The sequence below is a fragment of the Neolamprologus multifasciatus genome, chromosome 9, assembly GCF_963576455.1.
Source record: "Neolamprologus multifasciatus chromosome 9, fNeoMul1.2, whole genome shotgun sequence".
Taxonomy (NCBI): Eukaryota; Metazoa; Chordata; class Actinopteri; order Cichliformes; family Cichlidae; genus Neolamprologus; species Neolamprologus multifasciatus.
Window position 1 is genome coordinate 14,456,517 of NC_140447.1, and position 27,118 is coordinate 14,483,634.

Consider the following 27,118-nt stretch of genomic DNA (forward strand, 5'->3'; position numbering starts at 1 on the left):
TCAATGACTTGGGCCTTTAAAAACTATTTGTGGTTTAAGGGTTGTCTCATTGTTGCCCCTCTAACTGCACATGTTGTTAATTGTATTTACACCAAAGCAGCTGAAACTGGTTAACAACCCCCTCTGCTACTTAACTGACCAGATCAATATCCCAGCAGTTTTACTGACTCTGATTAAAAAGTGTTCGTTTCATGTTTTCTGAGCAGTGTATAAGTTTGAGTTGAAGCTATGGAAATAGCAAACATATGGTAAAGACCATAAAAAACAAGCATTATGTCGCTAACACTCACAGAACCTCAGGGTTGAGAGCTCACCAAGTACTATTGTCAGAATATGTGTGTGTGTGTGTTGACGCATGACCGTATTGTGTATCATATCTGATAACCAAACACCATAATATATGTGCACATATTTCACTGACTATGATTCCCTTTGTTTTAAAATGTGAGTCTGCTTATTTATTGACATAATTTCCTCTCACTGAAGGGCTTGTGTCTATAAAACACATTAAAATCATATTGCAATCTTTGGTTACCCAGGAGTAGCGTCATAGTTCTATTATACTCACTGAACAACAGCATCACAGCCTGTTTATCAATCCAATATCTCATAATGTGCTCTCTGCCTGGTCATTTTGAATATAAAAAGATCTCATACTCCCATTGTACCATATTTCCTATATTTAGTATTAATCTCTTGTACTGACATGGATCTGACACATCCAATATGGCATTTGATTAGTTGTTTTTGTTTTTTGTTTGTTTTATTTATTTTTTTCTGAGTCTCCAGGTGATATTAGATACATGTGCCGAGCTAGTATTATGTTGGTTGTTTCATCTGAGTATAAAAATGATTTAGTGTGTACTCAGCAGGCAGTGTCATTGACTAGCTTTAATTTCACTGCAAGGGTGGGCTTTATTACTCTGCTACTCTCTAAATATGTGTATGTGAGTGTGTGTGAGAGAAAGTGTGTGTGTGTGCACGTGTGTGTGTGTGTGTGGAGTGGGGGGGGTACAAAGAAAAAATAGAAAGTGCAAATGAATGTTTCTGTGGACATATATTCTGTCTCTTTTCATGCTTACTATCTTTGCAGCATGCAACGTCTGTGCACACACGTGCTGAGACTCTCTTTCGCTTGTGTGAGATGTAGTTATGACCTATAGCTGGATTTAAAAGTTTAATGATCATAAGTGCTTATCTTATCCAGTCCAGTCCAGAATAAGTCCAGGCAAAATGCCACGATGTCGTTAGTTTTTGATGAGCAGAGCTTTCCTAAACCCAACCAAGTAGTTTTCAATGCCCAAAGCTAGCAAAGGTAAGACAATAAACTGCAAGTAATTATGAAACCTGCACCCAGAGAAAACTCAATTTTTAGTCTCAGTGGTCAAAAATCAGGTGTGTCTGAAATGTGTCTGATCTTGTTACTCTTTTTTTTTTTTTTTTTTTTTTTTTTTTTTTGCCTGTCCCATTTGGTTCTTTAGCCGTCAGAATTGTTGTCTGAAGACCAACAAGGATACCCAATGGATTTATTTTGCCAAATGGATCATCATGGCATTGCCGTATTGGTCCATTTGATCGACCTTTGTTTTTATTATTTATTTTATTTTATTTTCAGTTGTTACAGACGGGACAGACATGAGTGAGGGATAGGAAAGGGAGAAAGAAAGAGGAAGGAAAAGAAAAACAGAAGGGGAGAGGGACAGTGAGAAAGGGGGGAAAAAAAATATCTCCGGGATCACCTGTTGAGAGAAAAAGAATAGAAAACAAGCAAAAAAACAAAACAAAACAAAGCAACATACTATACACAACACCATCGCATTAATCTAGCTAAGTGTAAACAGCAGTAAATACTAAATATTGAATGTTGTTGTGCAGCACGCAGGACAGACAGCGCACAATGTGCTTTGAAGTAGCAGCCAAGAAAGGTGTGATTTAAGTCTACAAACAGTGAACACCTGTGTGCACACCTGTGTGGATCGGCGCGCTTGTATTCAAATGGTTTCCCCATGTAATGGTCTGCAAGAGGATGTAGAGAGCCATAGCCCTGTCCCCCAGGGCATGAAGCAGGCATGGAGGAGATCCAGGCCCCAGACATCCAGAGGTCCCAGAGTGCAAGAGCCCAAGGAGGACCACCGGAGGGGCATCCGTGCCACCTTCATGGGAAGGGCTGAGGATACCCAGGCGAGGGGTCACCCAGTAGCCACCGGGCAGAAACTAGAGGGGGCTGCACCGGCGTGCCCGCCGGCTCCGCCGGCAGCCAGCTGTGCCAGAGTGAACCGAGCCGCAGGCACAGAGGCCGGAGGCCTGAGGGCCCTCCGCGCCCCGGAAGAGGCCTGACTGAGCAGCAGGCGCCAGGCCCCGCCAAGTAGCCACCGGGAGTGAGCTGGCGCATGACCTGAGCGCCCAGCCCCGGACACCAAGAACCAACAATGCACCGACCCCTGAGGGCATCAGTCACCGGCAGGGAGTGTGGTGAGGGGAGATAGGCCTCCACACTTGGAGGGCCTGGGAGTTCCCAGAGAGGTGGAGTCTAAGACCCGACCTGACATATAGACACAGACAAACAGGCACACACAGACACAGACATGCATTCCCATCCTCATGCACACATATACAAACACTCAGCACTCACCCACTCAGATCTTGTTACTCTTGGAGTGGACTCCGAGTCGAAACACCCCCAAAGCCATGAGGAAAAGTTTTCACAGTACTCTATGAAGTCCTGGGAAAACTAAGTACACCCCACAACTCAGTAGCTTTTAGAGTCACCATTATCAGATGTATCTTGAATGAATGTTGTTTTGTGTTACTTAATTAGTCTCTCACATCATTGTGTATGAATTTTGGCCCATTCATCTTTACAATGTTGCTTCAGTCCATTTGCAGTGATTTGTTTGTGCACAGCTCAGTTTTGGTCCTGCCACAGCATTTTAGTCAGGTTGGCGACTTTGACTGGGCCTTTTTTCTGCCAATTTGTGCAGATTTGCTGCTGTCACTGTTCTGTTGCATGACTCAATTTCACCCGAGTTTAGCTATTAAACAAAAGGCTTAACATTTGCTTATAGAATACATTGCAATACAGAGGAGTTCATAGTTACCACCTGCAAGGTGCCCAGATCCTGTGGTTCCAAAACAAGCCCAAAGCCTGTGGTCACCCCTATTAGGTGTTTGGCCTGATAGGCTGATTGCTTTTGGCCAAACATGGCACTGTGTACAACTCCACTTGGATCTCATCTGTCCAAAACACATTGTTCCAGAAGTCTGGTGATTTGTTGAGATGTAACTTTGCAAACCTACTGCCATGTTCTGCCATGGAAGGACTGCCAGGAGAAGAGGCTTTCTCCTGGCAGTCCTTCTAAACAAGCCATACTTGTTCTGTCTTTTTCTAATTGTACTGAAATGAACATTATCATTTCACATGTTAAATGGGGCCTGTAGAGAAGTAGCTTTTGGGTTTTTTGCTGTTTTCCAGAGTGTTGCATGGTTTGACATTGGGGTGATTTTGCTGGGAGGTCCACTGCTGGAAGGATTATAGCTTTGTGTTAACATGCATCTGAGTGCTCGAGACCAGCAAACTTCCCAAATATATGTTTTTATTAAGCAGCTGATGATCAGTTAATCAAGTGGTAAATGGTAAATGAACTACATCTTATGTAGTGCTTTTTTACTTTACTGGAGTACTAACTCCAGTAAAGTAACATGCATCCATCCAGGTCCAAGTCTCTGGTGCAGCAGTCTGAGATGCTCCAATCTCAGTCTCTACCTCACCTGTTTCTTGAGGGAGACAGAAGCATTCCCAATCCAGCTGAGAGACATTACCTCTCAAGTTTGTCCTGGGTCTGTCCTATCTGAAGCATGATAGGGGCATTAGCAACAAATATTGATATTCCATATTAATCTTTATTTGGAGGACATCTTACATGCACTTTTGTGCAGTGGCAATGAACAGTGAACCCTTTGAAATGGGCTGGCTTTCATTAAAAAACATTTCAAAAAATGTGACATGAATCTCATTTGAGCCACAAGAACACAAACCAAATGTGCTAAACACATGCTAACACACAAACAATTATACTGGTTCTCATCTTTGAACTCATCCCTGATGGGCATGTTTAATAAATACAAATCAAGCTACACTGTAAATAAGGAAAATTTAATGAAAAAATTTAATAACCAGTTCAACTTCCAAGTAACTGGTTATTAAATTTTGTGAAGCAGCGGGAATGAGGATCAGCACCTCCAAATCTGAGGCCATGGTTCTCAGCCGGAAAAGGGTGGAGTGCCCACTCCGGGTCGGGGATGAGTTGCTGCCCCAAGTGGAGGAGTTCAAGTATCTCAGGGTCTTGTTTGCGAGTGATGGGAGAAGGGAGCCAGAGATCGACAGACGGATGGGGGCTGCAGCTGCAGTAATGCAGACGCTGCACCGGTCCGTTGTGGTGAAGAGGGAGCTGAGTGTAAAAGCGAAGCTCTCAATTTACCGGTCGATCTACGTCCCTACCCTCACCTATGGCCACAAGCTGTGGGTAGTGACCGAAAGAACGAGATCGCGGATACAAGCGGCAGAAATGAGCTTCCTCCGAAGGGTGGCTGGCCTCTCCCTTAGAGATAGGGTGAGAAGTTCGGCCATCCGGGAGGGTCTCAGAGTAGAGCCCCTCCCGGGGGCTGCTGCTCCACATTGAAAGGAGCCAGCTGAGGTGGTTCGGGCATCTGACAAGGATGGATGGATGGAACTTCCAAGTACAGCAATAACCACAAAAAACAGGGTTTGGGGTCCCACACAACATTTGGACTATTTACTGTATGCTTCACCTCAGCCATTTTCTTGTCCAATGTGACCAGCTTACTTGAAGTTGTCCACAATATTGTTCAAGGCTTTGGTTCTGAGTGGGCTGCTCAGAAACTGAGCTGTTAAGTTGCCAATTTATTTCCTTGTCCTTTTGCCTCACCCAGCATCTAGCTTGAGCTTTAACTGTTGAGCAGCTCTATCCTGTAACATATTGTGATAGACTTGGACTTCCTTCATTTTCCCCTCAGTAATGAAAAGTTCTGTAGTACTCGAGGCAGCAAAACAGCCCAAAATTATACTTCACATGCTTCACATTTGGGATAGAACAATGAAACTTTCTTGAGTTCAAGGATTTTTTGTATTTCTAAGACAGAGTTATACATAAATCCTGCTGCATATCTTTGTATATATCTCCAAACATGGTGTTTATTCATCGTCTTCTGCATGCAATTAGCATTCACTGGACGAATCGGCACTTGGAGCTGTTCTCACATAACACTCTGGCCAAACTGGTGGTCCCGGTGCAAGAAATAGAGGAGCTCCACTTTGACGTGACAAACCTTACTTCTGATCAAATGCTACAGAGCTATAATCATGTTTGTGCCACTGAATTCCTTAACCTTTCCATGACCTCGTTGAATGCCAGCGGCCCAATCACAGAACCTAATTGAATCTGCTCGGCGGCGCCCCCCTCACACCCCTCCCCACCATACCCCAACCCAAATAAAATTGGAGGTGAAAAATGAATACAGCAGTATTCGGTAAGAGAGAAGAAGAAGGCAGGTGACACCAGTGGTCGTGGAGTTGGTGGGGTGGGATTGGGGCGGTGGATCATACTGCGGCTTTATATAAATACACAGACGTGCTCACAAACACACACCCAGACACGTACACGCAGTCACACCTTTTTCAATCCTGCAAGAGAATGGGGAGTGGGAAATGACAAAGAGAGAGAGAAGGCGGGAGCGAGGGAGAGGTTGGGCCTAGGTTTCTCATTACCCCCCTGGCCTATTTGGAGGATATTCCTATAAGATAATCTGATTTATTTGCAATTTTCCTTTAAGCGGCTTAGTGTTTACCTCCAAGATTAATATTTTTCTCTGTTATTAATATCAGACTGTAATTAGGAGTGATGTGTCTCGCTAGGCACGGTTGTGTGGCCGCCAGGCAGCTGGCTGGATGAAACTCTTGTTGCGACTCACTTGTTGTGATCCTGTTTCACGAGAGGCGGAAAAAAACAGAGATGGAAGTTTTAAAAGAAGAGACTGCAGGGTAGGGATGCAGAATTACAATTGGGGCATACCTGTCTCTATGTCGAAGTGTATGCGTAGGTGAGTGCGGGTGCAGGACCGTACAAATATGGGAGTTTATGTGCGCACGCGTGAGTGTGACAGTGTGATGGCCCCCTCTGATTGATAAGGTGTCTGTGCCGGCTGCAGATTGCTCTTGCTGATTGCTTCTGAGAGCTCCAGCTGATTTATAATCAGAGCAGGATGAAGGATTGTGCTGTGGATTGCTTATCTGTTTACCCCCTCACAACATAAACTGACAAATTATCATGTCGAACACCCCCCCTCACCCAACCACCCACACACACACACACGTGAAAGGGGAAAAAAACACATAATAATGTTGACCTTCTTATTAAATATAAAGGGAAAGAGAGAAAGCATGCGAGAGAGAGAGAGAGAGAGAGACACTGTCATATAATTTCACAGACACACACTGGCCATACGGAACATAAACAGCTCTACTCTTCAGCACATATTTTCATGATTGCACAAAGGAGTGCAATCAGTCTCAGTTGTTTATATACGAAAATGTCAACATGTCAACATCACATATCAAGTTACGTTGCAATTAGCATGTTTCAGGCACTTCGATTTTTTTTTTATTCGCTTCAATCAAAAAAAGAAAGTATTCAAGTATTATTTGGAAGCTTCTTAGCCAGTGATCTAAAATATCGATTTGTATTCATTTGTGGCCTTTTGTTTCATTTGTGCATTTTTTTTATTCCTTGTTGCTTAACGTGCCTCACTGTGTGCAACGGCATTTCTTATATGCACAATCAAATTCTCAATCTCTGAACCATGCGAAAACTGACTCGGGAAATAACAAATATGCCGACTTTTATGGTACTTAGTGAAGTGATTCTGATTGTATTTAAACTGTTGTGTTTAGTTGTAGTAAGAATAAAATAGCTGTTGCTTTTGACAAAGAAACTGGCATATGATGTGAGACTAATTCCAATTGGCAAGGCAGGGTACAAGCCGGTAGTTTTAAACGCTGACAGGTTTTGTATGCCCTATGGCACTGTGACAGCTCTGTGTGTGTGTGTGTGTGTCTGCCTCTGTATCTTTCTGTCTTTCGCCCTTTCTCTTTTCCCAGTCTTACCTGTCTGTCTGATGATGCTACTTTCTCTCTTTTCACCGTGCTTGTTTGTAAATGCACGCAGACAAAATTATGAAGGGAACACAAAAAACACAAATGAATTCAGACGCACACACACACACACACACACACACACACACGCACGCACACACACGCACACACACTGACGAATGGCAGCAATTAGATGGGGAAACCAAGCATGTGAGGACAGAGGAGCGCTGAGGGGCTGCAGCCTGCTGTATGGAACGTGCGTTTGTGTATGTGCGTGTGTGTGTGCACATGTTATATGTTTGTGTGCATTTGGTAGGTTTTTATCCCTCTATTTATACCATCCATCTGTCTAAATATCAACACTGTCTCATATGTCACTGGACAGCAGCTGTAGTAAGGTGTAGTCGAATTTTAGCATTTGCAATCAAGGACCAAATGTGAAAAGGTCTGGACTGCAACAATATAACTTTACAAGAGATAATTAGTTATTGTATAAAAGGTGAAAAAGAAATGTTTGAGTATTTGACTGCAGGCACATGAGGTAAAAAATTCAATTTTTTTAAGTTAAAAAAAGAAATAAATGTGAAATATTTGTCATCTCTGTCTTCCTCCGGTTTCATGTCAGCCTACTGAATTGGTCAACCCACTGACACTGAGACCTTGGGCTTCCTTAGTTCTTCTTTTCTCTCCCATTTGGAAGAATTGCCTTCTCGCTTCAGTCAGAGCAGCAGTCACTTCTCATATTCCCTTTAAATGTGAGGATTCATCTTTTCAGGAAATTCCTCAATGCAGCCTTCCCTCTTCAAATTAATCACATCTTTACCTACTCCAGTTGCTATCTAATAAACACTCCCCCCCTCGCCTAGATCCGTAACTGTCCCAGGATTTCTCTGATTTTTCATTGCCAGGTTGCATGTGGAAGTCAGTGTTAATTAGCTGCAGCGGTTAAGTAATAAAAGAGCTTTAAGGCAATTCAATTTCAGCTGTTTAAAAAGATTTGAGACGCACTGTTTAACTTGTTTGGGACTAACTTTTAGTGCTGACACTGGTGACTTGTTTCCCAAGCATTACAGCTGTTAGGTAAAAAAATATAATATAATATTAAAAAAACACCATCAAATGTTATGAAAACATATTATATGTCTTTTTTGTGTTAGTTTCTGTATGTGTGTGTGTGTGTGTGTGAGAGAGAGTAAGAGAGAGTAGTCATATTTGAAAGGAGAGCAGAGGTATGATAGACACAGCTGAACGATTTACTTCTTGCTTACATCACAAATCATCCCCATATTATAAGGCTTTATATGCAAATACGAGGCAGAGTAAATGTGTGTGTGTGTGTGTGTGTGTGTGTGTGTGTGTGCACATGTGGGAGAGAGGGACTGCACACTGGTCTGCAAAATAAAGCAAACTCTTATTTGCATATAAACTGAATGCATTGTGTGACTTCATATATGTAACCCATGTTTAGTATCAATGTATATCATGAATGAGTGAGTAAGTGTATGTGCCTATGTGTGTGTGTGTGTGTGTGTGTGTGTGTGTGTGTGTGGTAACCCTGTATCACTGGCAAGCTCATTTCTCTCAGAAATCAAAGTTAAATGGGTCATCTATCATGAGAATATGTGACTGGGTCTCTTGTCCCTGCTCTGTGTGTGTGTGTGTGTGTGTGTGTGTGTGTGTGTGTGTGTGTGTGTGTGCGTGTGTGTCTCATGCACACATATGCAAGGTGTGTGGTGCAAGAGCAGTCTGCGTGCACCGCTGCAGCTGCTCACACGTGTGTATGCGGCAGCCACTTGTCTTTGCCTATGCTATGATTAATGGTCTACATTGGGCTGTTCAGCCATGCATGTTTCTTGGTTTATCGTTTTATGCTGTCTCCAATTAAAGCTCCATAACTTGAGTGATGGCTTCACGCCAGTGTCCATCAATAGAGGCCATCAGCAGCCTCATGCATTCAGGATATGGAAGCCACACACTAACTAATATCCTTTTGTGTCAGAGCCAGTGGGCATCCTTTTTGTGTGACTGTACAAATATATACACGTGTGCATGCTGTGCACATGAAATAAAAACAGTAATTAAATTTGAAGTGATCTATTTTTCCTGATAAATTTGGCTTTACTGTTTAAAATCTTGAAAAATGAATTACCAATGGGATAAAATAATATTATAATTGTATTTTTTTATGTAATCAATGAAAACCATCAGGTGATCAATTAATGAATCATCCTGAAATTGTTTTTTCGATAAGGACAGTCTTTTGCGCCATGTCTGCATTCATGCACGATTTTGCATCTTTGTGTCTTTTTGTGCCAAAGAAGTGCTGGGGGCTACATACATCTGGACGTGGGAGCTAGTTCATGTGTGCGCCGCACAGACACGCATGCGCCGCACAATATCATTTCACGCAATATTATTTCTCATATAGCTGTAATGACATTAGGCCGATATGTTGATTATACTGTCGGCAAACAGCAGCCTGCTGATTGGGTTAGCATATAACCTTATATCACATCTCTCCATTCATCCCTGTGCTTTTTTTTTTATTGCCCTCATTTTTCCAAATCACTTCCCACTTCTCCAGTTTCCAGGGCGAGGTTCCAGGCTATGCAAGCAGGTGATGAGAAGTAATATGATGACAGGAAGACACAACAACTTAAGAGAAGAAAACCCAGAACCTTAGAGCAGCCCAAGTTCTCTAAGTACAGGACAAAGAAGCCTAGTGGTAGGATAGAAAAGCGTTGTCGAAAAACATAAGAATAAATGAATATTTATTTGCACTGACAAAACCCAGTGAGCACGCACAAACTGTACATGTTACGGTTTCTGTTCAGCTTTTGTTTTTGGATTTTTAACAGTTGTATGGATTGATGATGATGAAGAAGAAGAACAAAAAGGGAGATTTTTTTGGTGTGGGCTACTGAGATTGTTAAAGAGAATGAGATTTTATTTGCAGTTGGGACACTTACTGATGATGATCTGCACACACAAAACAAGGTTTTTCATGCATTAAGGAAGTTTTAATCCCCCCCATAGAGGTTTTAGCCAAAGCTAAGATTCTAAGATCACTGCTCATTGGGATTTTATTTACTCAAGGATAATAGGAATATTCATTACTGTACATAGACGAATCTTGTTTACATTTGTGGTATAAACTTCAAGCTGTGTTTGGAGTTCACTATGTAGCAGCTACAGCTTTAATATGTGTCCATAAGCAGCAGAATGCAATGGCAAAAATCAGCAGAAAACACGCTGTAGCTGTATACAATCACCTCTATTTCCCTTCTCCCTAGCTAACATGTACACACAAACATACATATGGTGTACTCTCAAACACAGACTTCATTATTATCTACAAGAAACAAACATTACACAAAATACCTCTGGCGATATTTGTGCTTTGACGAAAAGAACACTTTTGGTGCTGTTTGGTTCTTAAACACAGCTGTGTTAGCACGTCGAACTGTCAAGATTTTACTGCAAATTACTAATGGTGGGAATCAATATCTGTACCACATGCACAGGTAATGATTTAGCCATGCATAGCATACAGCTGGACAGACAAGCAGCAAATGGAAAAAAGATAACAATAACAATAAATTCACATCAGCCATACCTAACACATAAGATGCTATGCTATGTCAAGGCTAAATGACACAAGGAGAAAAATGAAACTAGGTTGTGTGGAAATTAAAAAAAAAGGGGGGGGGGGGTCTGATTTAGTATTCAGTAATGGCTGAAGGGGATTGGGGGGAGGGAGAGAAAGCAGACTTATGTATAGGAAAAGGGGTGGATATGATGAAGCTGGAGAAAATTAATCAGTGTTATCATCTCCCGGCAAGTTTAGTTAACACTATTTCTGCCAGTTACAAAATATTCCAGCAATTAGTGATTTCCCATCGTGTGGTAGTGTAAAAAAATCAAACTTTCTGCTCTTTCTTTTCATGTATGGATTAAATATTGAGTGATTAGCAATACATTAGTCACTGTTAAGTTCAGAACCGTACTCTGGCTTGAATCTTAGTGCTTTAGTCTTCCTGTGAGGGAACGTCTGTTGTATCTGTGTAACAACCCATTAAATCACCGTGCATATACACTGCACACACACAAGAAAAGCACAGTCGCTTGTTGACCTCACATTAGATAAGCCCCGTGTCATCAGTCGAGCTCTCCAATGTTTGTTTGCATTTGTGCATGAGTTTAGCCTTGAGGCAGTCTCTATGCTTGCATGTACATTATAATGTAATCTAAGTGTATAAACATATTAATGTGTGTGCAGAGCAAGAAAATCACTGTGACCAAATCATAGTGTGACATTTTTCAAGAATGTGAAACTTTATTTTGATTCTTTTTAAAAAATCGACAACACTTTTGCTCATAACCGCTTCTCTCTATCAATTTTAACAACGGAAGAAGCAACGTTAAAAGTGAACTGACTAACACTTTGACTCCAGTTTATGACAATGACTAAATAATACTGCTCTTTCTGCTCCAGACCAAGGCCAAAATGGTGCATTTGAAAGACAAGCTCCACAATCGTTTCAAGAGAAGGGCGGAGGAGAAAGAGACAAGGATTAAGCAACTAACTGACGAGCTGAATGGAACGAGGCAAAAGGTAAAATGCACGTAAAGGGTATACAAGCACATACTTCAAATGCTTCTTTTATGTTTGTATAAACTTTAAAGACATTTTACAGATTCTTCAATGAATGAGTCCTATTTATCTATAATGAATTGCTGCTTCGCAGTAAGAGCGTTTGTGAGCGAAGGCTGCCAAGAAATGGGAAAGAGTAACTTCAAGAGAAGATATGCTTAGTGTTTTTAACACGCGGGTCATAGTCTTTTTTGGTCAAACACATAAGTACACAAATAAACATACAGTACTGAAAAGCTTTTGAGTAAATGAATTGTATTGCACTGTGAACCCTTGGCTAACATTATTGGTTGACCCCTGAGATTCTGTTAGCTAATTTAACTACGCCATCCTAGCGCTTCAATCACTTTTCCACCCTCTTATTTTATACCCTTTCAATTATACAGATTACCATTGCTAGTAGAGCTTATTGAGCTGTACTTCTGATTCAAAGGCACACCGGCCCATTGAGGCACAAGCGCTGACTGACGTACACACACACACAAGTACACACCACTTGATCTGCATATCATTATGCTTTTGATCGAATGCCAAGGTTTTCGCTGAGAAAGACGTCAGAGTCAAATGAAGCGAGCATGTACACAACACCTGTAGGATTTGTGTGTGTGTGTGTGTGCGCTCGTGTGCGTTCATGCTCATGAGAGAGGCAGCTGTGAAATCTGCACCTGTTTAATTGAATTAGCCTCGTTAATGTATTCACACAGGCTGCCAAAAAAAGCGTGGCATTAACAAGCTCATTAGACCAATTAGTTAATTAATTGTCTGTATGGCAGAAGCTTCCCAAAGAGCTGCGTCTTCATTATCTGATAGCTGCTGCCTGTTGGATCACTGCTTGAGAGCTGATAATGCACTCTGTGTGTGCGCCCGCTTGTACGTCTCATCAAATGTCGTATATTCCTGCATATATGTGTGTATATATACTGTATGTACTGTGTGTGTGTGTGTGTGTGGTTATTTGAGGTGAAAATGTGCGTGTGCGCGCGTGGATGCTCATGTATTCGTCTGTCTGTGTGTAGCATGCTCATAATATGGTGGCCAATATCAGTGTGCATATTGCAGTGAAAGGTTATGTGGGGGCCGTCACTCCCACAGGTAAAGACAGAGCAGTCCTCCCAGCCACTTTCTAATCTCTCTTTTATTAGAAGTTAATATCTCGCCTGCTCTTTCTCACTCCACACTCCCACCTGCTTAGAAATGGCCCCGCTCCATCTTTTTAATTCAATTATATTAGCCACCCTCTCTCTCTCTCTCTCTCTGTCTTTCTCTGTGCCCATAACTCTGCGACTCACATCTCTCCCTAACACACTATCTATCTCTTTCTTCCTTCTCTGTCTCTTCCCATCTTACCCCTCCTTCCTTTGTCCTCAAATGTTCCATTTCTATTCGTAATCCTAGATGGAGGATAGACTTTGGCCAATCAAGGATTTGCGCAAGCCATTCTCCCTTTCTCCTCTTCTCTGCCTTGGTGGCAGAAATGTATGATGGCGAGCAGAGGGGGAGAAAAAAAAAAGGACAGACGGGAGGAGGTGGGAGGCAGGAGTTGAGGGGTGGACCCCAGGGGCGAAACTTTGATTGCTAAAGTAATGAGACTTGATCAGATTGAGGTTTCTCTCTCAATAGGAGCTCTACTAATATGAAAGTCCAGGGCTTAAGCACTCATTTGAAATAAAATCACAAATCTGATATTCTTTCTTCCGGACTCTCAGCCAAGGTCCTATACTCCTCTGCTGGAGAATTAAGACTTCACAGAGACCACATGGGAACTTTTAATCATCTCTGATGGTGGCAGATTTGGAGATGGGAAAAAAATGACCCTAATGTATTAATTATGTAACAATATTATGGAGAAAGTCAGACCTGTAAAGACCTTGAGCTATAGGAGGGATTTTGGCAGACACTGAGATCACTAACTAGCTGGATCAACAGCCCTGACCCACAGTGAGTGGGAATAAGAAAATGTCAACATCCTGTTATACAGACTCATAACAAATTAGATGTGACAACATAGGCTTTTTGAATTACCTTGTTTGTAGCCCTGTGAGTAACTCAAATTTGGATGTTTTTCCAAGGTAAATGTGACTTTGTTTCCAAGAAAGGCTTGATTGCTGCTGCAAAAATAATACTCAGTCTCTACTTGTTCACAAGATCAAAAAACACCATGATGTTGGCACTAGATAACAGGAATAAAGACTATCAGTCACTTTACATTGCTCTTCCTTTTGGCTCCTGGGCACTTTACCATGAGTCCAAGCTTCTTTTGCGCGGCTATCACCAGTATATAAGCCTTTAAAACGTTATATTTCTCGAGTTTTAATATTGGATATTAGCGAAGACTTTTTCTAACACAGAACACTGCCTTTAATTGTGTCTTGCATGTGAAATATGGCTATTGTCGAACAGTCCGGATTGCAGTCATAAGTAAGTATAGTAAAACATTTACAGAAGCTGACTTTTAATTAGATCTTATTGCTTTTACTTGGTTTAACATTGATGGCAATAATATTTAAAATGTGTAAAAATGTGCTCTTTTGCCAAATGTCCATTTTTCATTTGAAATCCCTCTTGCGCCGTAGATGGTTTAACATAAAGAACTTTTGCTCTCTGGTGTAATATGTTGAACTTGGTTGAAGCGCTGAAATGAACACGTTATTGTCCTAGTTTTTGTAAAACTTATTTCCCAATAGTCACACAAAAAACTGGGGCGAATAATCCAGATAAAAGAGAGATTTTAATTCATTATTGCAATAATACTGGGTGGCCCATTGCTTATAATTGTTACCATCTATTAGCAAAGCTCTAGATAATTTAACTGCATTGATGACCACCTTTAACTCACTGTTGCGCTGTGTTGGGTGGGACATATTAATGCTAGGAAGTGTTTCTGGGAGGCTCACTTAAGGAGGCAGAGGTAGGTTGTGACTGCGCCAAGACACATGCCCCTAACCGCAGTCTGCTCCTGGTGGCCGTGTTCACTTTGAGTGTGTCTTTAGCTCCATATTTTTTTTTTGTGGTTATATCTGCATCTTGTTATGACCTGATCTTAAATCCTCCAGAAATAAAAATATGTAGACGTTTCGACTAGTGCGTGCGCGTGCATACAAAGGTATGGTATGGTATCTCAAAGTGTGTTTGCTGCGACTCTCTGCGGAGCTTCCTTGCTAATCTAACACAGGACCATTTAACTGAGTCCCAATGAATAGAGGCTTTGATTTAAGGGGGATCTGAACCACGGGCCCACACACACTCACATTCATGTTTTGGGGTGAGGAGTTCACCCACTGTCTGCTTCCTCTGAAATTATTGGTCTTTTTGTATCAGTAATTGCTCAAGCGCAAATTCATGTACAGTAACGCACACCAACAGTTACTTAGAGCGGCACTGTGGTGCAGTGATTAGCAGTTTTGCTTCTCCTGGTCTCCAGGAACATGCAAACTCTATGTGGAGTTTGCATGTTCTCCTGGTGCTTGCCAAGGTTTCTCAGATTCAGATTTTTCCCACAGTCAAAAGACATGCATGCTAGGTAAGTTAGCTAAATCCTAAATTGGCTGTCCGTATGAATGAAATCATAAATTGCTGGTAAAGAGACAGTTCACCGCAAGTTCAAGTTGATGAAATTCCTTTGTGCTACAATAGGCTATGGATTGCAGTGTGGAGGTAAATGGTAAATGGCCTGTATTTGTATAGCGCTTTACTTGTCCCTAAGGACCCCAAAGCGCTTTACACAACCAGTCATCCACTCATTCACACACACATTCACACACTGGTGATAGCAAGCTACATTGTAGCCACAGCCACCCTGGGGTGCACTGACAGAGGCGAGGCTGCCGGACACTGGCGCCACCGGGCCCTCTGACCAGATCCAAGGTGGATCCAAGGTGGCAGATCCAAATGCAAAAGACTAATAAAAGCTGATAAAAGCCCAAACCTGCTACTATACATCCAAACAAAACCATAACCCAGAGAACTACAACAACACAAGGAAGCAGAAGAGCACACGCTGAAGGCACATCAGGGAATAGCTAAAGAAGACGAATACTAATCTGAATATTACTACTTAACAAGATGAACAGAACAAGGCAACACAAGGGGACCAAGGCATAAACACAGAGCGAGACAGAGGGACAATTGGAAAATATGAAATACAGAAAGAACTAAAACCATAAAGTAACGGAAAAACCTTCCATTAATCTATAACTTAAGAATTCACAACCCCAAAACTAAACACAAAGAAACACACAACGTTCTACATTACAATCAGATTAAAGAAAAGTGAGAGAAAACACTGTGGGAACTAAGCACAAATGTTAACTAATGAGCTAAAACATAAATATACATAGAACAAAAATGAGGAAATCATAACTCAAAATGTAGGAGTTTAAGTAGAGTAAAGAAGCCCAACTAAATAATAAACCAGAAGACGCACCTCAAAAACCTGGCACAAAAAGCCAGGGATCATGACATCTCTGGCCCGTACTGCTATTTATATGGTGTAAGTTACCAATCACTGGGAATATTGGCTCTAGAAATGCCTGCCCTCTCTTGAATGTAATGAATGCAAACAGCACTTAAAAGTCGTGCTTAAAGAGCCAAAAAATACATTACAGAAATACAACTCAGCACAATCTTTCCAGAAATCCTGACCCGGTTGCTCAAACAAATATAAAATAAAAATAAAAATCCACAAAGTGTCAGCACTACTTGAAACGAACATCTTGTTTATCTTCTGTAACTGAAACCACCACATCTTGTTGGTAGTTTCGCAAACACTACGGGAAATCTTCGATTGAGGCGAAAGGGTGCCCCTGAGCACTTTTTTATTTGCAGGTAGAAAACCTCCAAGCTGTGGAGGCTCATGCAAAGCCCCTCGCCCAGGATGTGGTTAGTTTGCGAGTCACATAGAAGTCTCTGAAGAGAACATTTGTCATAAAGGAGAAAAACTAGAATGCCATCCTCAAAGACAGCCCAGCCACACGGCAGAGCACAGTGGGTAAGCGCGCTCTGTCTTTCACGCGCTCGCACACAGAGGAGAGGAGATCTTCTTAAACAAGGAGCAGAACTGGGCACCGTTCTCTAAATCAAATCCAGCGAGGTACATCGGGGAATTCTCCTCATTTTTTACTTCCTTCACAGTTAATCATCAGTCCTTCTTCCCCTCCTCCTCCGCCTTTCCTCTCTTGCCCTCTCTCCATATTTAATAACTCATCCCCACCATCTTAGCTCCGCAGAGGGTAGCCTCGTACATTAAAGAAGCATGTTTGTGTGAATATCACTTAGCCATTAGAAGGAACAAGATGGGGGGGAGGGGTTAAATGCTGGCTTGATTTTCTTTTCTATTAATTATTTTTCTTCAGATCATTCTTTTTTTTTGCTTCCTTTGTTGGCTTTTTCCTCTCTCATCTCCCTTGTCCAGCCTCTCTCTCTCTCTTTTGCCCCAATGAGAATCAGTGGTAATGAATGTGAACATTAAAGAGTCGTACGCATGATGAATGGAATGGCCTTTAGGTTTCTCTCACTGTCCTCTCGCTCCCTCTCTTTATTTTTATTCTCGCTCCCTCTCTGTTTCATTCTCTCTTCTTCTTTTCCTCCTCCTCCTCTCACCCCTCTAGGTATATCAGAGTGGCGCGTGGCAGTGATGTGTTTTAGGCTTAAATTAACCTATTTACTGTGTCCTTGGCCAAACCAAGTCATTTGTCTGCTCCTTAGTGTTTTAGCATGGTGGGTGCCTGTCAGCCAGCTAAATGAAATACATTCGACATAAAAGCAGCGCGGCTCTTAGATGCCGACTTTATGCCCTTACTTTTCTAACACTAACTTAATTTCCTTATTACCTTTTTGACATCACTGGTGTATTCAGAAGGCGCCAGCAGCTTAAATGCGATAAGTGTAACACTGTATTTTCATTTCATCATGTTACTGATGTTCTGGGGCCGAGTTTGAAAATTTGTGGTGTCAAAGGTTTAAGTAAGTGTCTGAAAATAAACAGGTTGCTTTCTGTTGCCGGCGTGATTTTGTATGTTACAAAGAAAAGGGGCCGTGGCCCAGCTAAACATCATGTGATGCTTTTTTTTTCCTTTTAATGAAAAGCTTTTTGATTCATCTGATGTAGAAGAGATACAAAAGGATCACAACACAGTGAGAGCTCTGCCTCCAGGTTTCAGAAGCACTGCTCCGGTTAGCGTCCTACAACTTTATGATGAGTAGTCAAGCAGTTTTATTGGTCCCGAGTCAAAGCGGTAATTGTAGGGGTCCCTAGCCTGGCACAAAGCCTTTATGATGTTCCCTTTCACTTGTACGGAGAAAAAACTGAAGCAAACGTCTCTAAATTTTACTTTCATCTCCCACCTCTCTTATTTGTATTTGCTTGCAATGGGTCGCTCATTCTTCTCCTTGCATTTTGGTCCACCGCAGCTTTCTTTTTGTCTGTCGGTGGGCTTAAAGGTCCTAACCTCAAACAGTACTTTAAGATCATCATCCTTGCCTTTCTTCCTGTCTCTGCTAACCTTGCAGTTACGAATAAGTGAGGGTATGTTAAGTGATATCACGAATGCCCTGAATCAGACCACCACCAACCTGAATGCAGACAGACAGCAGATCTTAGGCCAGCTGCACCATGCGAGCAAAGAGGTTGAACGTCTACAGCTGGAATTAGCTCTCGAGCGTCGCACCAGTGAAAAGAAGGTAATCAGCTTCGTCTCCAAGGTCTTGATTCAAATATTAAAATGTGAATTCTTGTAAAATCTTTGCTTTGTTTGACTTTGTCGTTTTACAATTAAACCGAAGCGTGTGCGTGTTTTCCCCCCTCAAATTGTTGACAATTGGTACGTTAAAGGCGAGTTTTCCACCTCACCATTAAAGCAAGAGTTTCTACAGAAAGCGGGCGCGTTGGAAGAAAAAAAATGGTTAATCTAGAGATACGACATTTCTACTGGATGGGAGATTAAATATAATATTCACTTTAATGTAATGCATTGTCTTTCCCCACAATGGGACTGATAAGATGGGTTGCGTAGGTGAGGGATTCATTTAAATATGAAAATTTCAAATGTAATATTCACTGTGACAGGCATTGTCTATTTCTACAATAGTGCTGATAATAAGGTTTTAGATAATGGGTAATAGGATGTTCTGATATTTAGAGCCTTATTAAAAACACATACTTTTGATGAAGACAGACTTGGCAAAAATTTTTGATTGTTCCGCTAAAATGGGATTTCAGCTTCACTACTGCCGGGATTGTGGCGAAGCTGGGAAATCACGTGGTCACGTGCTACGTTGCTTCTCAGACCTGTTTTTTTTTTGTCCTGCTCTGCCCTTTATACGATACACCAAAAGCATATGTTAGTGCTTAGTGGTTTGTGTTTAACCTTCAATTAACCAGGTTGCAAAGATACCTTTCCCAAAGCCGTTGGGAAATTTCAAGGGCTCGGAATTGTAAAAAACAGAACACAGCACATGAGGTTCGGTCCTTGTCACTGGGATGCCTCTTCACTGACAATACGCTTTTTCAACGTATTTTTTTGGGTGAAGGTTAAGTTCAGAATTTTGCTGGCTATCCGTGAGTCTATTGTTACTGTAGTCAGCCATTTATTAGAGTGCCCATTTAAAAATTCTCCTCTGTAGCTCATGTTATATGGGAGTTTGGGTAAATTTAAGAAATTTAATTAGGGGGTGCACAGGAGTTCATTTTTTAACGATGAAAGCAGCTGCACTGAAGTTCAACTCCTTAAAAACAAGTCACCGAAGCTAAGCTGTCACATACAGGAGAGTTTTAAATAATTTCTAAAACGGTTTTGTACTCATGTGTTTTGTCGCGCACATACATTCCATGCAGTTACCTGTGCACGTGCAACTGTGTGCACATGTATACGTGTGGGTGTGTTTAAGTCTTTTATGTTTGTGCTGGTTAAGTCAAAGGATGGACCACAGCTCTCAGCCCAAGGATCTGGTTTCTGCTTCACATCTGGCCTTGCTTTATGCACAAAAACTGGTTTTCTCTGATGTATTACAAGCCCTCTCTCGCACACCCACACAAGGGCGCACACACTTGCAGCTTTGCATTCCCTCATGCACACTTCATTCCGTCGTTGTGTGGACGGTGGCTGCAGTAGGTGTGCGGGAACGCGAGTGAGCGCGCCTGCTCCCTCTCAAATATAAATGAAACGGAGAACTTTGCATTAAGTGTTTTTTTTTTTTCTTTTCACCGTGGCTCTAAATGTCCAAACATTAGCACAGCTGAACAAATACTGTCAACACTCTCTCCTTCATCTTAAATGTACTCTGCTGATTCACTCTCTCTTGCACTCGCTCGCCCTCTCACTTACAGTTGCACTTCTTTCCTCCGAATAAAAAGAGAACGCAGTCTGCTCTCGCTGCATAGAACAAGTACTCTAGTCACTTTAAAATCTTAATTATCCGAAATTCTTGGGAAGTCAGCGTGGACACGGCATTTATATTAGATTTATATAAGAAACCACTGAAACATCTGTTTAACTTTTTTTTCCTCTCCCTGCGGTATCATTTTTTTCTGTTAAAACAACATTTCGCCAAACACTGATACTGATGTTTGCAGGACAGCTACGGTTTGCTCTTGACATTTTTTTTTACTCTATTTTTAAAATTTTTTGTGACTAAAAAGACATACATGACACAGGAAATTTGTCAAATAAAAGCAGATGTGTGCCCTTTTTTATGTAAATGTCCAGTCTTAAATTTAGAGCCTTATTAAAAACACACACTTTTGATGAAGCCAGGCTTGTCAGGAATTGGACGGGCACAACTTCCTCCTTAATCCCTTTAATTTCCTACCTTTTTAATCCCGAATCCTTTTTTTCTAACTAACTCGCACATCATCATCAACATCATGTGAACAGCCACATGTTGTTGCGACTGAGACATGAGGTTGAAGTCTTGTCTCTCCCTCCCCCTCCCCACCCACCATCACCACCACCTTGTGTCAATAATAAAATCATTAACATCACAAGTGGCTTTTTTTGTAGAAATAATCTACTTCACCTTCCCAGGACCAAAAGACACACACGCACACGCACACAGACTCTTCTTTAAAGATCACAGATCACAAATGTGCACAGGAAGCAGAACGGGGGATTTCTTGACTTGAGGATTCATGTTCGTGGCAATTTTGCTGGACAGTAAAAGCCACAAAATTTCGCCATAGAGCTATATGTGAGGCACGACCTTTCAGACCCTTTACCGTAAATCTTAAAATATTTCACTCTATGTGCGTGGAGACTAAAGAACAGTAAATGAAGCTGTGTTTCAAAACAGATGTGTGCACTATAATCCTCGCATGTGGCTATTTATTTTTAATCTGCTGCTAACTCTCCTGCCTGGTGTCCTCAGCTTCCTCACTTGGACTTTAGTTTAAAATGCAAGGACGCACACGTTGTGTATGAAGCACTTTTGGAAAACTAATTCAGATGCCCTCCTATTTAAAGTGCAAAAAGAGGTGAAAGCAAACACAAAAGAACGGAGTAGGAGCAGTACAGTGGAAGGTAAGCGGCGTTGACTAAAGTTGTTCGAGCCTTCAAGGTTGGACAGGGACAGACGTGGGTCCTGGTCACAGCGCTTTACAACTGTCAGAAAAGCTTACAGATTTTTTTCTCCCTCTCTCTCGCCTTGCTTTCTCTCTTGATCTCACTTATTGCTCATTTCTTTTCTTGCCTTGCCACATCTCTGTTTCATCCCCACCACCCTCTTCACTACCCCACCCACCCCCAACTGTTCAAATATTATTTCTCCCCCTCCTGTCGTTGTCCCCCCCCCCACCTGCGCACCTCTTTTTTTTTCCTCCCTCTCTTTATCTTGTCATTGCCTGTCAGTGGGGATTCTATCTACGCCGAGTGTTGTGTGCGTGCGTTATGTGTGAACACATTGAGACTGGGATGCACTTAAGAGCTCATTGATTTAAAAATACCTTCGATATTGGAGGTCCCCTCCTGCAGATTCGTTCAGGAGCTTATCACACACACATAGACATCCAGGTAGAGATATGCATAAACCAAAGCTCCACTCCAAAGTTTCTCCTTAAACTTTGTGATTGACCTAGTTAGCGTGTCGTTTTGACAAGTTGTCTGTTTTGACACGACGTCCTCCGGTGTTTATCAACATCCATTCTGCCTATCACACGCTCACATTGGGAATTCATGCACGCGCACGCACTCAAAGATAAATCAAGCTACGGTTTAACAATTGGCAGGAAGAGAGTGTGCAGTGTTTGCTATGGGTAAGTGGAATGACTTGTATTTGTAAGATGAATAAAAGCTTTGGTCAGTTTTTTTTCTTTCTTCATCTGTGTGCACATGTTTTTTTTATCTGATGTCTGTGGAATGCAAAACACTATCGGTATCACTCCGGTACCAGGGTACTACCTATTTGTATGAGTCGAAGTGTATACATGAATGCTCCTGTGTGATTTAACTGGTGCGTGGATAGCGGTGTGTATACACAGGGCTTTTTTTCTTTCTTCTTCTTCTTCACTTGCTATAGCTCAGGTTTAGTGCGTCTGGTGAGCCTGGCCACCGACAGCCAGAGGTGAGAGGCCAAAGAGCCAAGTTAACTCCATCAATCCCCCTGGACAGTTACAAACAAGCCCTCAACTCTGGTCAAAACGATCCCTAGATCATGGATGACAGACAGCAGGTGGGGAGGGATAGAGAAAGAGAGAGCTAGCATTTGACTCAATTCCAAAAGAAAGGCTCTTACAAATTGGAAGTGAAAACTTGTCTGCTTCAACTATAACAAATAAGCTGTTAAAATTAGATCGAGACATAGCATTTCTTCTTTCTTATTGTTATTGTCAGTGATATTGTGGTAAAATCACTCACAACACAGGATTAGATATCAAGTATTACAATCTTGCCTTCATGTCAATATATAAAAGGTTAACTAATTTAGAGCACCCTATTCCTCTCGGTCTTCAACTCCCAAATACTGGCCGCTGATTTAGTTTTTTGTTTTGGAGATGATCACATTCACGTTTCAGTCGTAGAAAGGTTAAAAGAACAACTTCAACATCTTTAAAATGTTAATAAGCCATCGCAAAAATATCCCAGAGTTAAAAAGAAACCTTTTTGGCTCGACACCAAAACCTGGCCGTTCTCACCAACCTCAATGAGAAAAAGACCGTGGCGAGGTAGGAAGTCGGTGAACACGTACAGAAGAGAAATGAGAACAAAAAATGTCCAAAACATTTCCCCGAGGCAAACTTGTAAGGAATCACACCCACATGAAAGCGCACACAGACATGCACACGCATACGCTCACATACTCATTTGGCATCGAGCAGAAGTGGGTAATTAGGGAAGGTCACCAAGGAAACAGACAAACACAAGCTACTGTGAGACGTAGCGTATACTCAAGAGAAGCATCAACAACCGTTTCCCTGTATGCAGTGTCATTCACCCATCACCGCCACCATTACCTGAAACACGCAAATATGAAAACAACAGCTCAAATATTTTATCTCGAGTTCAGTAAACGGTGACAGAGTCGCCAGCGAATGTTCTCAACACGACGTTCCCTTGTCCGAATCTTATGAGAGCGGCTGTGGTTTTGCGATTAAAAAAACAAAAACAACAAAAAAAATGGGTGTTTGATGTGTGATTAAATGCTTTCATCTTACAGATACAGAAGAGGGAGGTTAAGATTTGTACACTGATGAAGGAGCTCGCAGAAAGTAAGGGACAACACTCAGAGTGTCAAAAAGAGGTAAAAAAAACATCAGTTTCATTTTTCATGATTATTGTTAACCACACTGAAATTTGATAATGGAATCACTTTTTAAAGCAACCTGTTTTTAATTGTTTGTCGGATAATGTTGAGTGGGTTTAGAATTAATATTGTTTCATTACATGTTTATCTTTGGACATTTAAAGCTTTTTCCCCTGGTGCGGATGCTAATTTATGTGCAAATGTAACAGTTGCTTCGTGAAGACAGGTCTTTGGAGAAGCTCCGTGAGGAGAGGGATGAGCTGAGAGTCCTGATGGAGGACCGAAGCAAAGAGTGCGCCCACCTCGACCGGAGCAAAGCCAAACTGGAGGCTGACTTGGCTCTGAGCCACGACAAACTCCACACCTCACACCTTGAGGTCCATCTCTCTCTCTCTGTTTAATTAAAGGGACTGGAGAGGCTAAAATGCCAGGATGTGCAACTTATTTAAATGCACGTTTTTATTAATTTTGTTAATTTTCTCTGTTTTTAGGTTCGAAGTAGAGATGAGTTCATTCTGCAGCTCAGAGCCGAAATGATAACAGCTGAACAGAAGCATCGAGGAACACAGAAGCAGGTGCGGTGGCTCGTCTGCGTTCACTTTTCAGGTTGTGTCATGCAGTTTTTAGAGATTAAAAAATTATAATTCGGAGAAATGGAAAGCTTTCTTCCCTTTAAAACTGCATATTTGGCCGTTTTTAAGCAGTATTTTATGAAAAAGGCGCTTTCTTTTTTATATTATGTTTTGGTTTTTGGGTTTGAAATTTGTCTTAGGGCTTTCAATTCTCTCCTACAATTTTTTTTTATTTTTCTTTCATATGCCGAGGCTAGGTTCAGTGATCACCCCTATTTTTTCAACACTTCCTTGCTTTACACCCACAGAGTTGCACACATCTACTCAAGGGAAGTGCCCAAACCAGCAGCAGTCTTCTACTGTTGGCTACCGAGCAGCTCCATCAGAGCAATGGGAGGTGTAGCACCTTGCTCAAAGGCTCTGCGAAAGTTGGAGCTAAGGAAAAGGGAATCGTTACTCATTCATGTTTGCTGTGCCTACATTTTCCCAGCTGGTCCTGAGACTAAACTGGGAAACTCTCTGACTCAAACCTGACACTCACTTTTTGGTTACTGCCACCCCCTCACTGTCTCTTCTGTCTGTCTGGGTGTGCATGGTATCCCAGCGTAAAGCTTACCTCGTCTCCCTCCTTTTCAATTTTCATCTTTTCTTCTCTTTCTTTTGGCTCAGGTGACAGCTCTGGAGGAAGAGGTAAGACACTTAAACTGCATGATTAGAGCGCACAAGGAAGAGGCCTGTCAGTTAAGCGAAAAGGTCAGCGATATCGAGCACCTTAGAGAGCAGAAGGAGAAAGAACAACAGCAGCTACGAGAGCAGCTCCGTATTAAGGAGCAACAGGTAAAGAGAAACTCTCTCCTCTCCTCTTCACCTTTGCTCACTTCTTGTGAAATCTATGGCTCAGTTGAACTCTGACCGGGAAGTCGTGAAACAGGCTCACAAAATTGAAGCGTAACCCGGAGGGGGGACCGGCTCCGTGCTTCACAGCCGACTGAAGCAGAACAACTCTGAGCTCGGCCAAATGCACAGCAGGCTGAAAGACCGACAGCCGGAGGTCACAAAGCTCAAGGACGGTTTAAGTCGGAGGTCCATAACGGCGCAGAAGTCGACTCTTTTGTGTGCTCACTTGTCTGTCGGCTGAGACGTAATCCAACAGAAAAGCCATCTACTGCGATAATCCAATGAGGAACATAAAAGGAAAAATCGGATGCACTTGTGCGTTTGAGTGCGAGCGCTCTAAATCACGGTAGACAATCAAGTAGTCAGAGTTTTCTGCCAGGAACGGCAAACCGACTCGCTTGCGGCAGACAAGCTTTATTTTGTAGTCATCTTACATATATTCCAATCTACATCATCTGAATTACTAAACAAGACACGATGACTCTACTGTTTGTGAAACTCTCACATCTAATTGGAACTAAGCATGAGTACAGATAGGGAAATGTAGACCAAGAATAAAGTTATTATCAACTTAGGGTCAACTTGGGTAGTCATGTGACGCCAGTGAATACTCAAACATCAGGCCAAATGAGGCTTGTCAGGTCATGAGGGTCAGATGTGTTTTCCATCATGTTTAATGAGGGTTGTTTGTTTCCCCAAAGCACACGCTCCTGATTATGGTCACAAGAAAGCCATAGTGTCCCCATTAAGTCTTGTTATGAGGCCTTTCATCCAGTAACAGAGAGAAATGCAAAGTCCACCATTAGTGTTTGGCCTGTAGGATAGTGAATTCATTAAAGGAGAGAAATACAGTGACACAAGTAGAGCAAGTAATAAATACAGCTTTGATATGTAAAGCCGACGTACGACGTCTCACTTTATAGCGTGTGGTTCTTCTCCGTGTGATTTCTTTTCAAACTGCTACCTCAGACAACCTCGTCAAACATTCACCATTCACCACCATCACGCTCAGATAAAACAGAGGCTGCATGGGCTGAGTCAATGCTTTTAAGCAGTCCACGCACGCGGCCGTACACCTACACAGGTTGTTCATTCTTTCCACTCTAAAACAGAGTGTAAGAGTCGATGACTCCTCTCCTCTGGTTTGTCTCTTTCTTCCTTTTGCATGAGCAAGTTCTCTCTCGTGCCACCTTCAATCCAGTGTTAGTCCTGCGGGCCCAGTTAATCCCTGGTTAAACCGAGCTGCAGTGAACCGCTGAAATCTAACTAGTTGGCTGTCATTAGTCGTAAAACCCTCGTGTTCTGATCCAGATTACAGCGGGATTAATGTGGATGAACTCAAGCTGAGTGTTAGAGCGGGTTTAACTTTCTCAACCTCTCCCCTTGAAAGGTGAGCTACGGTAGGATTCCTAGTGTAACGGCAGGATTAAGCCCGGTTTCACTTCCTGAGTTCCCCTTTCATTATGACAAAGGTTACTGTAGAGCAGTGCAGTAAATTACACCATGTTAAACAAACTAGCATGTGTCTGTTCAAGTAGCTTTTTAAGGCACGTTTAGTCACGAAGCGTTGAGTAATGACTTTGGTTTCACTGTTTGAATTTTAGCATAATGATAATGATGATGATGGTTGCTGCTGTAATAGTTTATGTAATATAAAAGTCTACGTTTTGCGAGATTATTTATTGCTTCCTACTTCACATTGTTTTTGTCCACACATTCACACGTGCCACTGTGTCTTTTTAAATTTGACTGCTTTCATCGTCTTTATTGAAAAACAAAGGTCAACATCAGCATCTGTACTCTGTTTGATTTTGCTCTCAGGCTGATACAGTTGAAAAGAAGCTGAATAAGGTGAAGGAGGATGTGGAACTTCTTAATCAGCAGCTGAAAGAATCCAAGGATGAGCTCAAAGAGGCCAATTTGCACACCCAGGAGCAGAAAGAAACGGCTGCGATTTTTAAGCAGAAATACACGGCAGCAATAGAGAAGGCGCGCAGGGTGCAAGAGCACGTGGAACGTCTGGAGGAGGAACTACAATATTCACAGGAAAAGGTTAATAATGGCCTTTAAATACGTACATACGTTTTGTCTAATATG

General features: G+C 41.9%; 1 protein-coding gene across 4 annotated transcripts in view; it reads left to right on the plus strand.

Moving 5' to 3' along the window:
• LOC146511257 (uncharacterized) overlaps positions 1-27,118 on the plus strand; it is a 116,828-nt gene that overhangs the window by 27,854 nt on the left and 61,856 nt on the right. For 3 of the 4 annotated variants that reach the window (XM_085172572.1, XM_085172568.1, XM_085172569.1), the window contains exons 7-13: positions 11,664-11,783; positions 18,330-18,500; positions 23,466-23,549; positions 23,762-23,929; positions 24,044-24,127; positions 24,794-24,961; positions 26,843-27,073. In XM_085172572.1, the coding sequence (XP_085028698.1) occupies positions 11,664-11,783; positions 18,330-18,500; positions 23,466-23,549; positions 23,762-23,929; positions 24,044-24,127; positions 24,794-24,961; positions 26,843-27,073 (1,026 nt within the window). The remainder of the gene's footprint in view (positions 1-11,663; positions 11,784-18,329; positions 18,501-23,465; positions 23,550-23,761; positions 23,930-24,043; positions 24,128-24,793; positions 24,962-26,842; positions 27,074-27,118) is intronic. The other variant, XM_085172571.1, reaches the window with a different exon arrangement.